This window comes from Cygnus atratus, chromosome 22, assembly GCF_013377495.2.
Source record: "Cygnus atratus isolate AKBS03 ecotype Queensland, Australia chromosome 22, CAtr_DNAZoo_HiC_assembly, whole genome shotgun sequence".
NCBI lineage: Eukaryota > Metazoa > Chordata > Aves > Anseriformes > Anatidae > Cygnus > Cygnus atratus.
Window position 1 is genome coordinate 1944445 of NC_066383.1, and position 15981 is coordinate 1960425.

The 15981-nt window shown below is 41.9% G+C and overlaps 1 protein-coding gene across 19 annotated transcripts in view; it reads left to right on the forward strand.

The window, feature by feature from the left end:
- The window catches only part of PRDM10 (PR/SET domain 10), a 46053-nt gene that overhangs the window by 25494 nt on the left and 4578 nt on the right, over window positions 1-15981 (forward strand). For 18 of the 19 annotated variants that reach the window (XM_050715069.1, XM_050715068.1, XM_050715067.1 and 15 more), the window contains 11 exons: window positions 728-955; window positions 5494-5841; window positions 7643-7798; window positions 8801-8980; window positions 9740-9850; window positions 10941-11141; window positions 11724-11867; window positions 12965-13135; window positions 14276-14416; window positions 14573-14741; window positions 15355-15467. In XM_050715069.1, the coding sequence (XP_050571026.1) occupies window positions 728-955; window positions 5494-5841; window positions 7643-7798; window positions 8801-8980; window positions 9740-9850; window positions 10941-11141; window positions 11724-11867; window positions 12965-13135; window positions 14276-14416; window positions 14573-14741; window positions 15355-15467 (1962 nt within the window). Of the gene's footprint in view, window positions 1-727; window positions 956-5493; window positions 5842-7642; window positions 7799-8800; window positions 8981-9739; window positions 9851-10940; window positions 11142-11723; window positions 11868-12964; window positions 13136-14275; window positions 14417-14572; window positions 14887-15354; window positions 15468-15981 lie in introns of those variants that run through there. The other variant, XM_050715072.1, reaches the window with a different exon arrangement.

The following is a 15981-nucleotide window of genomic DNA, read 5'->3' on the forward strand; positions in this document are numbered from 1 at the left end:
GAATTTATAAGGAAAACAAATGTAGATTGTGGCGTGTACTTCCTGCTCCCAACACCCTCCCTCTTTTTATGATAATGTTAAGGAGGAGGAAAACAGCTTTGTGTGATAAATATAAGTAATGTATGCAGCTGGGTAGATGAGAGTATGCAGAGCTTGGAAACTGGATAGTAAAACACACTGCACAGTATAACGATCTCGTTTGTCACTCTCCGGTTCATCATTCCAGCTAGTTTGCTAGAAAGGAGAGACACTGCATATCAATACATGATAATGTTTCAAAATGTCAACAATTTCAACAAGAGAGAATTTCTCTGCTTTTCCTGGAGGCCTGGTCTGTGCTACTCACTTTTGGTCTTAAAATTTCTTACAGGTCAACCTACATCATCTTTGATTAAAGCAGTAATGGAGTCACTAGTGCAGAAGAGTTTGTTTGGCTATTAACAGCTGGATCTCTTTGATTGTCCGTGTCCGATCAGCTGTGGATAATACGATGGCCAAAAAAGTCACCTACCTGCAGCACTTCTTCCCCAGTGCTCTGAATGTTGTTGCTGTAGGTGGAGGGGAACTGCTGAGAGCATCAAAGGAACACATTAGCAAAGAGTTAGTGTAGACACATTTTGTTTATAGCTTGTGATTATGTAGAAATCTGGTTGTCTGCTGAGTAATATCAAAGCATTTTTCAGTGGGTGGGGGGAATAATCACTGGTTGTATGATTTGCGATTTCAGGACTTGCTGCATTTTTCCAGCAAGGGGCAGTTTGATGAGGCCGGACAAGCAACACTGAATGGGTTGGAGCAGCAGGAGCAGACTCCAGTGCCATCAGAGACACAGTCGGCACTGGAGCAGCAGTCAGAAAACCACCCACTACAGATCCAGCCGCAGCACGATGAGAGCACGGTGCCTACACAGAGCACCATGACAGCAGATGACATGAGGCGAGCAAAACGTATCAGGGTAAGCAGAGAGGATGGCGGCTCATGTCTTCTCTCACCCTCTCCACTTGCTGTAATGCACAGAATGCTGGACCTGCCTGCAAGGAGCAGCTGGTCCTTTTTTCCCACTGTAGTATCCATTTCCAAGTCCTGAACAAAGCATCTAATTCCTAGCAAACTTCTTTCTTCTGAGAGTAAGACAAATATCATGTAAAGAACTGGTATCTCATGAGATGCTATCGAGAACTGGTGACCAATTGGAGCTGATTCAATTCCAGCACAGTAATTCTTTCACAGGAGCACAGTCCATCCGAGCTGGCAAGCAGGAGCGCTTCAAACAGCCGGCTGGATCATGGTACTGTGGCACAGACTAATGACTTGTTCACAGCACCATCTGTCTCTCTCAGAACTCTTGGCTTGCAAATAGTTGCCAAAGAGGAACCACGACCTCTGTTTAGATCCACTTACTTGATGATGATAGTGATAAAATACTTTCTTGGGGTAGCAAACCTGCCTGTTTGTGCGATTAAAACCTATGCTAACAACTTTGTGTACAGACAGCAAATGCTTCAAACCTGAGCTTTGTGTCAACTGGGTGAGCTGTTTTTTCTCTACTGTGCGTGGGAGGGAAATGATTCAAGCAAATAATCCTTCAAGCCATGTAACTGTGAGATTGGTTTATTTAGCCGAAAATCTTTGTCTGTCTTCCATGTGTAAAATTTTGATTACAGAAAGGAACAGCTGCAATTGGGGTAAGACTTTTGCTTTTAGGGGATGAGAAAGGATTAGAAAAGAGTTGAGTAACTGTTCTGTATAGGAAGATGCTGAGCCGAATTTTGATCTCAGTTTAGAGCAATATGTGTGCAAGACCAGTGGTGATGGTGCCCCATAAATACAGAAGGAAGATTTTGGCAAACAGTAAATGTGGGAAGAAAAGGAAAGAAATTCTGAAGTTATTTATTTTTGTGGCTTAGCTTTTGTTCCCTGAAAACTTATACAAATGTATCACAAATAAGAGGAGTGCAGTGGTGGTTTAGTCCTCAGTGACATGTTTGTATCACCAAATCCCCCCAGCTTTGTATGTATGCAGCAGCTTGAGTTCAGCAGAGTCCTGGAGATGTTTCAAGATAGGGGCATTGGCAGAATGGCACACGGGTTGTTGCATAGCACCTTTCCACATTGCGTCAGGCTGAGCAACAAGAGTTTGAGATAACAGTAAACTAGCTGCATTACTTTTTAACCACTGAAAAATCGCATCGAGCTCTGGCACCCTATACATGCTCATTCTGTCCAACTATTCACAGCACCTTCTTATAATAGCATGAACGTAGTATTATAAAAGAGCAAATACTTGGTTTTATAAGAGCGTAGTATGTCATTAATTTCCAAAGGACAGGTCGAAAGTCTTGACTGTTGCTTATGATCTGGAGACCTGTGTAGCTCTAGTTCTTCCTTATGACTGATGTAGCACTGCATTTGCAGAAACAATGATCCTTTGTGAATTGCTTCAGCTTTTCTAAGGTTTAAGGCAGTGATGTTCTGAGAGTGCTTTCATTCTAGCTGGAAGTACTGAGCTCTGGTGCCCTAGGTTCAAGTCCTGATAGGATCAGTTCATTTTTCAGCCTCTGCTTTAGAGCCTGTGGAGTTTCCGTGGAGATCTGCCCTTAAGTATGGCAGTCCTTCATTAGTATTGAAAAGAGATACACCCACCCAAATCCTGTAAGAAAATAGAGCTGCATCGTTGTCTGCAGCCAAAAGGAATATATGTGTATTTTTAATTTCAGCTCTGGACAGCATGCAGAGTACTTACAGGCTGATCTCAGAAACTCCTGCATTTCCAAATGGCTTTTTTTTTTTTTTTAATGCACGGACCTGATCCTAACATGTCCTTCATGTAGGTGTCTGCTTTATTCAGAGGAAGCAACTGGTATGATAGGGATATGATTTGGAAGGTACAGTCATTTCCTTCGTTCTGAAAGAAGAAATGTAACAGGTTGTATAACAAAGGGTACAATCAGTAAGATGAGGTTCAAAAAGTCCCCATGCCTCAACTTTCCACCCTTCCAATCCTTGTCTCCTTGTCATCCTGCCCTAACTATTCCCTTTTGCTAAAAGCATTTCATTCTCACTGTGGCTCCACAGTACATATTACATCATTATAATTAACTCTGAATCTGAAAAAACATAAAAGGACACAAAACACCTTCAAGATTATCTGTGCTTTTTATCTTTGCCCTTTAACTCCTCTTGGGCAGTTATTAACTATAGGGTAAACCTTGAAGATCTGTTTAGTGTTTCCTAAGGCAAAAATCTCAATGGAGAGAAAACTCTAGCTCGAAGAGCTGGCCCTCATAGTGACCCCCAGAAGCAGGACTACTGCAGAAGTCAAGGCTTCTGTTTTAAAGTCCATTGCATAACATAAGTATTTTTCTCTCCCTCAATGCTGCCTGCTCAGCTGGAGCTGCAGGTAGGTTTGTTTTTTGTTTCATTGTGTGGTTTTTGTTGCTGTATCTAATCAAATGGTACGTAACAACATTGCCTTCCATGTTTTGTCCAGCTTCTGTGTACTGTCTCCTGATTGACCCCCCACATCATCAGTTGTCTTATCTGTCCTTCTTTAAGCAACCAATGTCCAGAACTGTTACCTGAATAACAATTCACATTTTTCTAGTCATTTTCATATTAACTAATTACAAATTGAAGGTGGATGTTTCCATTTTACAAACGTCTGGTGTCACTTCCAGCAGACCCCTGTGTTTCCCATTGTCTCCATTTTGTCATCTGTAAAATGGAGATGGCCGGAAGGGTTCATTTAGCTCTCCTGTCTGAAACTGTTTGCTTTTTTTGGTCTTTGATAGTAAAACAGTTGCTATCATGTTCCTTTTCCTGGAATGGAAATATGGGTTTGCCTCTGCAGTTCACATGGTAAAAAGGATTATTCAGGTTCACTAATTTAATCTCTAGCACAGCATTTCACAGTATTCCCAAGCTGTTTCCTCATTACAGCAGAGGAGCTCCTAACTTGACTTTCTCAATGTCAGCTGCTGGTGCAGACTTATGGGACAGCAAATGGCAGCCCAGGCATTACCACAAGAAAAGGAGAGAGGAAACCAGGGAAATCTGTTTGCAGTAGTCTTGACTGCGTCTCATGCAGAAGTATGTAATGCTGAATGTGGGTAAGCATAGGTGCCAGCAATATTCTAGCACTATTTCTCCTAACTATCATGATGTAGATCCTGCATGTAACATCTGAACAGAGAAGGCATCAGTAAATGACAGGGTGTAGATCTTACTGTGCAGAAGAGTAAATGCTCCTCAGATTTCTTGCAGAGAAATAGCAGTATCATGGTCTCTTTTCCATACCATATGGGTGACAGTCTGCTGTGATATTTCATGCATCCAGACATACAATTTACTTCAAGCTTTGCAACTTACCAACTTAAGTTATCATCCAATATTGATATGCAGGCCCAGAACATCCTCACCTCTTTCTGTAGCCAGCATGTCCATCACTAGCTGTTCACAGCTCTGGTATTGGGACTGGAATGGCTCCATTGCATTAATCTAAAGTGGGGGGAGGGAAGAGGAATAATGAAATTTTGCAGAAAAGCATACACCAAAACAAAGCAGGGATTGGGAAGCGAAACTGCGTACAGTAGAAAAGTGCAGAAAAAGGGAAAGAGCAGCCTAGTGTATTAAATCTTCAAATGAATATTTGCACAACTCACATTATGCTCAATTCACAATATTCTTAGTTTCTTGCAATACCAAGAAAAGCAATTTCAAGTTTGACTGTGTATAATCAACTACCCTTTTGAGTAGCCAACAAAATCTATTGGATTTTCTCTTGATTTAGCACTGTGTGTTTTTTCGTTCATCTTCTTCATTTTCAGGCTCCCACACATGATGCTAAATGGCAAAGAAGTACAAACTGCTCACAAGTTTCCTACCTGTTGCTTGTAAATCTGCCATTCTGCCCCTGCTGTAATGTTTTGAAACTATTCCTTTCAATAACAGCAAAAAGGTTTAGGCCAACACCTCTCGAATGTATATTCCACCAGAAGTTTTCTAGGCAATGCTAAACCACTGCTGCACATCTCTGTGGTGATCTCTGCAGAAGTTGATTTTTGTAACGGGCTGTCGAATTTCATAAGCCCTGCTCCTGCATGAAAGGCAGAGCAATAGGATGGTGGCTGAACCATGGCCCAATCCTGAAAAATGAGCTGGAACTGCAGCTCTCTTCTCAGGCCAACGTCTGTAGTTTGGCGAGGGATTTAGTTTTATTTTACAGAAGAATGCCATGCTAAAGACAAAGGTTAGCTAAGTCAGCAGGAAACAGGGACAGAAGAGGGAACTTCGGCATTCTGTTTTCCTAAGCTGGTGCACAACTGCAGGTATTTCCTTTAACTTCTGTCCGTCACAGCCTCCTCTTCTGTGAAATGGAGACTAACTCAGAAGTGTTTTCTGAAGTTTAAGTTCACTGATCTTCTGTATTTTATCTTGAAAATATTTGTATATGGTCTCTGTGCATAATAATAAATGCTTTGATGTTTCTTTCAGAATGCAGCTCTTCAGCACCTGTTTATCCGGAAATCCTTTCGCCCGTTCAAATGCCTCCAGTGCGGGAAGGCGTTCCGGGAAAAGGACAAACTGGATCAGCACTTGCGGTTTCATGGACGGGAGGGGAACTGCCCTTTGACTTGTGACATCTGCAACAAGGGCTTCATCAACAGTGGTGCTCTTGAGAGCCACATGAAGTTCCACATGGATCAGAAAACGTACTCCTGCATTTTCTGTCCTGAGTCCTTTGACCGCTTGGATCTGCTTAAAGATCATGTGGCCATCCACGTTAACGATGGGTATTTCACCTGCCCTACCTGCAAAAAGCGCTTTCCAGATTTTATCCAGGTGAGATGCCATCCTGATTTAAAGTCTTGCCTGTTGGGTTTCTTGCAAGCTACTCTGTTTAAGAATTTTTCAGTACTGTTTTTGTATAGTACTGCATGTCTGGGCTTTCTTACAAAATAAGGGGCCCATGTCTTCCAAAATTAGGAAGAATGACCAAGCATTGCTAGATGTTGTTTTATGCTGTTAAAATGCTTTTTCCACTGAATCGTTAGATGTGGTATTTCAACATACATTAGAACGCTCCGTACTGCTGGAGTCCCTTATCCCCTGGAAATCTCTAAAGAAAGAGGTCTCAACTACCTTTAGTCAGCACAAATCCAGGGCACAAAAGGAATTGTGTTTTGCTGGATCCAGCTTATACTCAAATGCACCTTTTCCTTTTTGTTAAAACTCTGAATCAAAAAACAACAACAACAACAAAACAAAAAACACATGATGTTGCATGTTACAAATGTTTTTTCATCCCTTGACTGTTTTTGCTAGGGTAATTCATTTGAAAACCTTGCAGAAATGCCAGGGCAGATCAGTACAGTCTGCCTCCTGACTGGTCCCTCAGGCTGGGTAGTTTATTCTTCCCATTCTCTGCATGATGCTTAGGAGAGGTTGTGCTGGAGTAGTGAGTAATGTACCTACTTTGAGCATTGGAGAAGACCATCAATAGAATTTAAGTATGTTATTTTCATGGTTGGTAAGGAAAAAAAACCTGAGATGTACTGTGCACGCAGTCGTTATACTTCATATGGACAAAGAGGTCCATATGTCTTGCTGAGCTGCTTGACTTAAATTGAAATGTAGAAATCTAGTTTATGTCAAGTAATAGGAACTGATAGACTGTTCGATAGGCTAGAGATGAAAGGATGGGGAAAAGTGGTTTACTAATATAATTCCATCACTGCAAAGAAACTTCATCTTCTGTAAATGTTGAACAAGGAAAAATGTTGATGATTCAGAAATGCTTTTCTGCAGCCTAATTCCCCTTAAACTTTCCTGTGAAATTGACCAAGTCAGAAGATTGCACAGCTTTTTTCCAGCTATTTGGCCTTGTTTTGAAACTTAAAGATGAATTTTTCATTTGGTGTTACATGAATAATTAAGTTTAGTCATTATAGATCACTGCCTACTTCTTAAATGCTTCTCTGAGCAACAGAGCTGTTCCTTGCATGATCAGCATTAGAAGATGATAAAGATTTCATTGGAAATCCAATTCTTGAATAGTGCTTGGATTTCATGTCAAACCTCATTAGTTATTTTATTGAAGAAGAAAGAAAAAAAAAAGATGCTTCAACAGGTCAAGGGTAGTCCCAAAGTATGCAAAAGTAATTGCCATTCAGGAATCCTTTACAAATGCTTTTCTCTTGGCTTGCTTTTTTGCCAGTTGTAATTGACAGCTCAGTCTTCCTGACTGAAAGGAATTAGTCCCTGCACTTGGATTTCTTACAAATGAAGTAAAGATAATGAACCTTATATGAACATGTTAACTCAAGGTTGATTCAGTACAACCAGTACATCATGGACTTCTGCTGCCCATTGAGTACTCAACTGTGCAATAGCTGATGCCTTCAAGAATCAGTCCTGAGGAAATTAAATTGTCTATCCAGATGCATAAGAGACGTCATGGCTTTACAGAAAGTATCACCAAGATATCAGCTGTTCTGATAAACTTCAACTTCTTTTTAAGCTAGAGCAGATTAGAGAACTCTTAGAACCCTTTTTTCTTTTTTGTTAAGGATTTCTGAGACTGTTAACTGTTACCACGCACACGCACGACTAAATTCCATTATTCTGTGATCTGCAATTCTAGGTCAAGAAACACGTACGCAGTTTCCATTCAGAAAAGATTTATCAGTGCACAGAATGTGACAAGGCTTTCTGCCGTCCTGACAAGCTGCGCCTCCATATGTTGCGACACTCAGACCGCAAAGACTTCCTGTGCTCCACGTGTGGCAAGCAGTTCAAGGTGAGATGACTCTTGACTGGATCATTCCTGATAGAGGTGCAGAATGACATTCTTTGCCCCCCTTTCAAAGATAAGGTCATTCTCTCAGAGGTGGAAGAAACCAACGTGTAAACATGCTGGACTTGCCTGCAAGGTGCACTGCTTTGTGTAGCGGGAGATTAACAACATACCTTTCTGGTAGAAAAGGTGCAAGATCCAGCCCAGCATGCTCTGCCCAAATAGGGTGTCTCATGTATCAGATCTTATTTCTAATAATTTAATAGCAAAGGCAGTTTCGTCTGCTTATTAAAAACTGGCTCATTACACAGCTCAATTGCCAAGTGCTTGTGTTGTATTGCTTCTATCAAGTTAGCTAAGAAAACTTACTGATATCAATGGATTAATAATATTCATGGCTGAGGTGCCTGTGTCCACGGAATGCATCTTGCCAGCACGTAACATCCAGACATCTTTCCAGATCTCTCCAGAACAGATGGAGCAGGCTGAGGCACGTAAACCGTGGTGGCAGCAGCCTCTTCTTGCTAACTTAGTTTCCCATGAGGTACTAAGGGACTTTTGGTGAAGAAGCTCTGGACACAGCATGTGCCCACAGAGGCAGGGTAACATCTGGACAGGCTCGGTACCATTGTGGGGCATGGGGCCATCCATCATCAGAGAGCATTAAGCGATGCGAGTTTCTAGGCATCCAGAATTACACCTAGAATATAATATTTTAGATTAATTCAGAGAAAAGCCAGAGTGGAGGGGTTCATTCTTACTGAAGCCACTAAATTAGCATTAGCTTGGCTTCTGCTTCTGTGGCTGAGCAACCTCAGCTACTTTTGAATGATAAAAGTAAGGCCAAAGGGTTCCTGCTGTGCTGTCGAGCGCATGCAGCTCTATCAGCAGCACTAGAGAGAAGTCAAAGAGAAGTCTGAACAGCTTACATCGTAACTCCTGCTTGTAGCAGGAAGCAGTGCTGATATTGCTGTTATTTATTCCCTGTGATTGGTCTTCTCTTAGAGGAAAGACAAACTGCGAGAGCACATGCAGAGGATGCATAACCCAGAAAGGGAGGCCAAGAAAGCTGACCGAATCAGCCGCTCAAAAACTTTCAAGCCTCGCATAGCTTCCACTGACTATGAAAGCTTCATGTTCAAGTGCCGCCTGTGCATGATGGGTTTCCGCCGGAGGGGAATGTTGGTGAGTGTCTGTGTGCTCTAGCTTCTCTCACAAATACTGTACTCACATCTGAGTAGTTGAGGAATAAAGGTACAATTCCAGTGGCTGGAACATGAGGATGCTGTGAAACTGGGATAATTCTGTAGCTGGTTTGAGATTATGCATCTTCTTTAAACCTGTGTGTCTTCCCTCCTCAGCAAATGTGTGTATTTATGTATTTCATTGCCTGTCTTATATGTCTGCTTGTCACCACCATATCTCAGCACTGTGTAATGTTGATTGATTTGTAATGCGTTTAACAGAATATGTGATTAATATATTGCATAGCTCAGCCTTAACTGCCTCTCAGCTTTCACGATGGTCTTCCCTGTTCTTTCCTCCTTCTCGAGTGGGGCCTCTGCTGGCCAGGCCCTGTAATTGCCGCTGTGGCAGGATGTTTGCAATAAGATGTCTTGCTGCATATTTTATGAGGGTTGTGATCTCTCCTAGCAGAGGTCCTTTGCATTACCTTGTTCTCAGCTACGTGAGGTTTCTGACAAGTTACTTTACCCCTTACCATCTTAGTTTGAGGGAGACTGTAAATAAGATCTAGCAAGGCCATATTTACCTTCAGTAGCTGATTGTGAATGCACAATAACCCTTGCAGCAGAAAATGCTTCTGGTGCTGCTGGCTAACATCACTACAGTTTTGGTTTGGCAGTTATCCATGTCTAGGAGAAGGAGCAATTGTTTAGCTTCCAGATGTAATATGCTCTTGTTCTTCTGTTTCTTTCTCCTAAGGTGAATCATTTATCAAAGAGACATCCAGACATGAAAATAGAAGAGGTGCCAGAGCTCACGTTGCCCATCATCAAACCCAACAGAGATTATTTCTGTCAGTACTGTGATAAGGTATGTAAGGAAGTCAGCCCTCAGAGGGTAGCTCAGTCCTAGACCCCTATGCAGGCAGTTTGTCTCTGCATAGCAACATCTGGCAGGGTTTGCAGCTCTTCTGAGGAGCTTGCAAACAACGTTCCTGCAAGCACTGTCCAAAAGAAATTGAGATGAAATGCACTGAGGCCAAGACATCTGAATACTAATAGAAAATTGCTGTCCTCCTGTGGTTGCTGTGTTTGGAGTAGGTACGATGTAAATACTCTGATCCAGCAAGCAGTGACCCGCCTTTAGCCTTGTATCACTTTTTGCAACACAGGACTAAGTATTCTACCTAGCTATAATTCCTGAGCACTGTTTTTTTTTTTTCTGGTTTCTGTATCACTTCTAAAAGTGAGTCTGTAACTCCTTTTTATTTTAAGCAGCTTACTTAGTCACATGCCAGTAATTCCCAGTGTTCAGTAGAGCCTGAAGCTTCGTCTGCACTTTGGTTTCTGTTCTTACTCTCTGGCCTTTTGCTTTTTATGTATGTGGGCCTTTATTTACCAGGAAATATATTTTGACTGACTGTTCTTATCCTTAATACATGCTTCAGTGATGACTCCTTCCTTTCGTTTAAAGGGAAAAAAAGGATAGTTTTTAAGTAATGCTATAGCATATTCATTTGTTTGTGCCTAAGAAGTTGTTATAAAAAAATATTTCAATTACTGAACGCTATTAAAGCAATTTGATGCTTCATGCAAGAGTGGATGCATCACCCTTCATGACAAATTACAACTTTTACCAGTGGCTTCCCTGACATTTGCGCTTCAAGAATGAACTAAAAAGGTCTTCCTTTCACTTCCTGTCCTGTCCTGCTGTGATGCTTTGTTCTGGCATACAGCATGTTCTCAAATAGCTTCTGTGTCCTACACAAGTAGTTGCTTTTATAGGCTGATTAAACACCAGAATGTGTATGTCTGTCCATGCGCGATGTAATTCTTTGGGGTTTTAACTAAACGTACTGTCTAAGGCAACATGCAGACCTTCCCGGTGAAGACAACTGGTATCTCTTTTCTGTGCTGACCTTGGGCTTATACCATTTTCATTCCAAATTTTCACCCCACAGGTGTACAAAAGTGCCAGCAAGCGCAAAGCGCATATCCTGAAGAACCATCCTGGTGCTGAGCTACCTCCAAGCATCCGGAAGCTGCGCCCTGCAGGCCCAGGAGAGCCAGATCCCATGCTGAGCACCCACACTCAGCTGACAGGCACTATAGCCACCCCTCCGGTCTGCTGTCCTCATTGTTCCAAACAGTACAGCAGTAAGGTATGGGGGTCATCTCCTGGCCTCAAAGCACAGCCTCTCCCTGGTGATGCTCTTTCACCTTGGTCTTTGTAATCTGTCAGTCTGTAAGCAAAGCTCTTTTATTCTGAGCCACAGTGCTGGTTTCATGCTGCGTACTGACAATGCAGGCGCAGCCTGCTAGCTTTGTGGCAAAAAGGTTCCCTAAATAGAGGACATGAGCTTGAAAGAAGAAATGTAAATGCTGCCAGTATGTGGTCACGAACAGAAAAGCTCGGAAACTACGCACTTTTTAGTTGCAAGGGAGAAGGGTAAGGAAACAAAATGGGGAGAGGGAAGTGACCCCAAAATATTTAGCTATGGTGGTGTTAAAAAAAATGCTCATGGGTTCTTTTGAGGCAGTGCTTCAGTATCAGCTAGCTCTAATCAACAGCATTTTTGTGATCTTTGTTTCCCTTTTGCTGACCAGAAAATTCTGTAATATGAATCTTCACGCTGCTTTACTGAGGGAAACCTAAAAGCTGCAGTCCACGTGGCTGTTAGATTTCAGCTGACCCGAAGCTGAGAGGCCAACCATCTTTCTAATGCTCTTTTGCATCTCTGTAGACGAAGATGGTACAGCACATTCGCAAGAAGCACCCGGAGTTTGCTCAGCTCCCTAACACAATACATGCCCCGCTGGCGACAGCTGTCATCAGCTCCACTCCTGCCGTTCTAACCACTGACAGCACTACTGGAGAGACTGTTGTGGTAAGGATTGAAGATGTTAAATCAGGCCAATGGAGGGAAACAAACAGGACAGAAGCCCTCTGGCTGTAGTCTTAGTGTTCTTGGCAGATATCATTTTAAAGCATGTGTTAGGACACTACTCGAGGTCACTTATGTTCTTGAATCTGTGCTGTGTTTTTACTCGTCCAGGAGTTATAGTTTTTTCTAGAGCTCTAAGGATTTACCTTTTTTCCTACTCCATTCCCTTCAGACATGTGCTACTGACTCCACGTAATACTTTTACATATGCCCAGTTAACTCAGGAATTCACGTCGCATGGATTTTCACTGGGGCTATTCTCCTGGGGTGCTGATGATCACAAGGACATGTTAAACAATGATAGACAGAGAACTGGATCAAACTCCATTCAGAGGAGTCAAAATTCTCCTGTAATCTTCTGGGCAGTGCAGTACTGAGTGTTGTGAACCTCCAGTGGTTGATTTCTCCACTGCTAATGCATCAACTGCTGCAGAAGTCAAAGTGGAGAATAGAAAATCAGTCTTGTGTCCTTTAATGATGCTGGGATGCTGCAAAGTTTTTAAAAACCGTATTAGCAACATTTTAAAACTCCTATTTGAAGACCGAAACTGGATAAGAGACTGTTTGGCTTGATAGTGGGCAGATTCACCCATTAAATGTTACTGCAAATTTTAGAAATACAGTTGTCAAGAAAAGCATCGCTCTGGCAGGTGAGAAGGAAAGGTGGAGTATGTCTGAGGAAGCAGTACTGTATTTGATAACAAAAATCCTGCACTTGGAAGAGTTGTCTCTCAGTTTCCCAGACAAAAAAGTGTTAAGTCAGAATGTTTGTTTTTTTTAATGATTATTGTATGTTAAGTTTACCCTGGATGATCCCGAGTAGCATTTAGAGAGTAGAGCAAAACTAGCAGATGATCCCTGGTGATGGCCTGTGGCCCCATCAGCCATGCTCTGTATGCTTTAAGCTCTTGTAAAGAAATGACTAGGCTCAATGGCATAAGTGTTATATTCAGTGCGGTGAAAGAATTACAGCCCTGCAGAGGTATTCAGTCCAGAAGACAATATGAGACATTTTTCTTTCAATCTTTCTACCTGCGCAGACAACAGATTTACTGACGCAAGCGATGACGGAGCTGTCCCAGACCCTCACAACAGACTATCGAACTCCCCAGGGAGATTACCAGCGGATCCAGTACATCCCTGTGTCTCAGTCCACGACAGGCTTGCAACAGCCTCAGCACATACAGCTGCAGGTTGTTCAAGTGGCCCAGGTGTGTAACCAGCTGGGGAACTTTATCTGCTTTTTGACCTTCTTGTATCAGGCCTGTGCTTCCTTGGGGCTGTATTGCTGGGAGGTTTGTTAAGGAGTAGTTACTTAAAAAAATAAAGCGGTGTAGAAAGATTGCTTGATGATGGATAGAGGTTCTATCAGAAACATCCTGTACTGGGCATAAATTTTCCTATCAGTCTTGGTCACCTTAATGAAGAATTCATCAACAGAGTCCTAATTTATTTCTATCTGGGCAACTTCACTTGAGTCTTCTCTAGGCTGGCTTTCCAGCAACTGGAAAACTGGGTCAGTGGGTGACCTGCTTTTGTGGTTGTGAGGACTAATTTATACTTCCTTTTCTCAGTAAGCCAGAGCCAAAATTTAGAAGTACAGAAAGCATTTGCTTTTTCATTCGTATTATCTATTAGAATATTCATTCTCTGTGATGCTCAACAGCCTCCTAAAAATAAAAACAGAGTGTAGCTAGAATAAGTGAGCTGAGGAAAATTTGTATTCAGGCAACTATAAGAAATCACCACAGTCTTCAAATCCAGTAGGTACTGGATGAAGCTGGAACTACCATATCTTTGTATATGAGTCTGAAATTCAGTGTTCTCTCACCTAATTATTACCAATTTAGTTATGAATTTGGTTGATAAAGGCCTAAACAACTGCCCTAGTTAGACCATGGTTGTTTTTACAACATAAGAGCACAAATACAATACAGGAGCACAAATTCCTGCAGCTGATACTAAATTTATCAAGATCTGAGACTTGTAATTAAACTAATTATTATTAACAGGTGTTGCTCCAAACAGCTTTTAATCAGTAAGACTGAACACTTTGGCTTGAGGCACAGTTATCTCAAACTATAGTACAAGAGATGCAGTTCTTGAGTATGTGTACTTTATGGACAGATACTTACAAAGAGGGATGGCCCAGTGGTTGTGACACTAATCCAGTTTTTCAGACCTTTTGGTTCCCATCTAGCCTCTGCCACAGACAACTTGTATGACCATAGGCAAGTCCTTTCTGTTGATACCACCAGGATGTGACCACCTCAGTGCTAAACAAAGAAGTTTAAATGGCTGCTTCTGCAAAGAATGCAAAATACACACCTCTGCTTTGATTTTCTGTCTAGGCTACCTCACCTCACCAGTCCCAGCACTCCACAGTAGATGTTGGGCAGCTTCATGACCCCCAGACGTACACACAGCATGCCATCCAGGTGCAGCACATCCAGGTCACAGAGCCATCATCAGCAACTCAGCCATCATCACAGGTATTTCACTCTTCTCCGTGCAGCTGGCATATTACATATTACAAACCCCCCATGCCCCCATTTTCCCTTGATAAGGAGGCTATGCTTATAACAGTGCAGAAGCATGCAACCCTTGGCATGCTGGAGAACACTTACTTTTTTTTTTTTTTTTTTTAGGTTGGGGGTCAACCTATGAGTCCCTCCTCACAACAATCTCAGCAGGAACTTAGCCCCTCGCAGATGCAGACAGCTACATCTACACAAAACCAATCCCTCCAGCAGCAGCAAGGGTCTTCAGTCCAGCACACATATCTTCCCAGCACATGGAACTCATTTCGGAGCTACTGTAAGTGTCAGCAGTAACTGGAAATTTGGCTAGTGTGTAGAACTGCTATGTTCTCCGTTATACCAGCCAACAAATGGGAGAGAATATCTTCCAAATGGGAGAGCATGTCTTCCTAGATCTTTATGAATATTAAACAATTTTAGACAAATGAAAATGGTTGTATTAGCTTTTTTTTTTTTTTTTTTTTACTGTATGTCTATAATTACTTGGTATGTAGTCTGGACAGGCAGACTGGGCACCTTTAATGCAAGGATCCTGCATTCAGCAGGAATCCATATAGTGGATAGCAGCTTGTTCAAATTTGGATGGATGCTTCAAAGAGTCATACAGGAGATGAGGGTGACATGAAATGATTTCATGTCCATAAAGCTCTGGATGATAATTCTGTGATTTCTTGGGGGTAGAACAAGCTGTTAGTTATATGCATGAAGAGAATCCTCAGCCAGTGTTAATCTGCTATAATTCTCTTGAGCAGAAATTCAGGTTGCAAAAAGCCTTTTAAAACTCCACAGGCCTCAACAACTACTCTTGTTATTGATGCAAGACTTTATTATCTTTCAAGGTGGTCCTTGAGTTTGATTGAATATTTTGATTCTCCAATTTCAATTTTCAGCATCTGAGATTCAGATGATGGCCATTCCTCAAGGCCAGTATGTGATCACAGAGACAGCTGTAGGTACACCTGTCACCACTGTCAACACAGGGCAAGTGAAAGCAGTTACTCAGGTAAGGAAAAGAATCATGGCCTTTTCTTTTTGTCTAGAATAATGTATCATGCTTTTAAAGCTTTTAGATTGAAGGTTAAAGGAATGCTAAAATGATGACAGGGCCACAGAGAGCAATGGTGCACCTAGAGAGGTCCATAATGTATTGTCTGAAAGGACATTGGCTTTCTGTAACGATTGTAGCGAGTTCCATGCTGGGTAGAATCTCTAGGCAAAACAGCTAAGAAATGCTGTGTCATAGGCTAAGGCGAAAACTGCTGTTGGTGAAATCTAGTAATGTTGTGGACTTTGAGGTTACAAAAGGGAAGACATAATCTTCTATGCATAAGGGAAATCATATTTTTTTTCTGAGGTAGCATCATATTCCTTCATGTGTCAAGAACAAAGTTTTCTGCACCTAGACATTTGCAAGGCCCATGCCTGTCAGACCCTTGTATGACTCCTTGAGGTTTAAAGTGTTCACTTACTCACATTTGTAGGAGAAGGTACGATTCAGTGGCAGTAAAAATATTTAC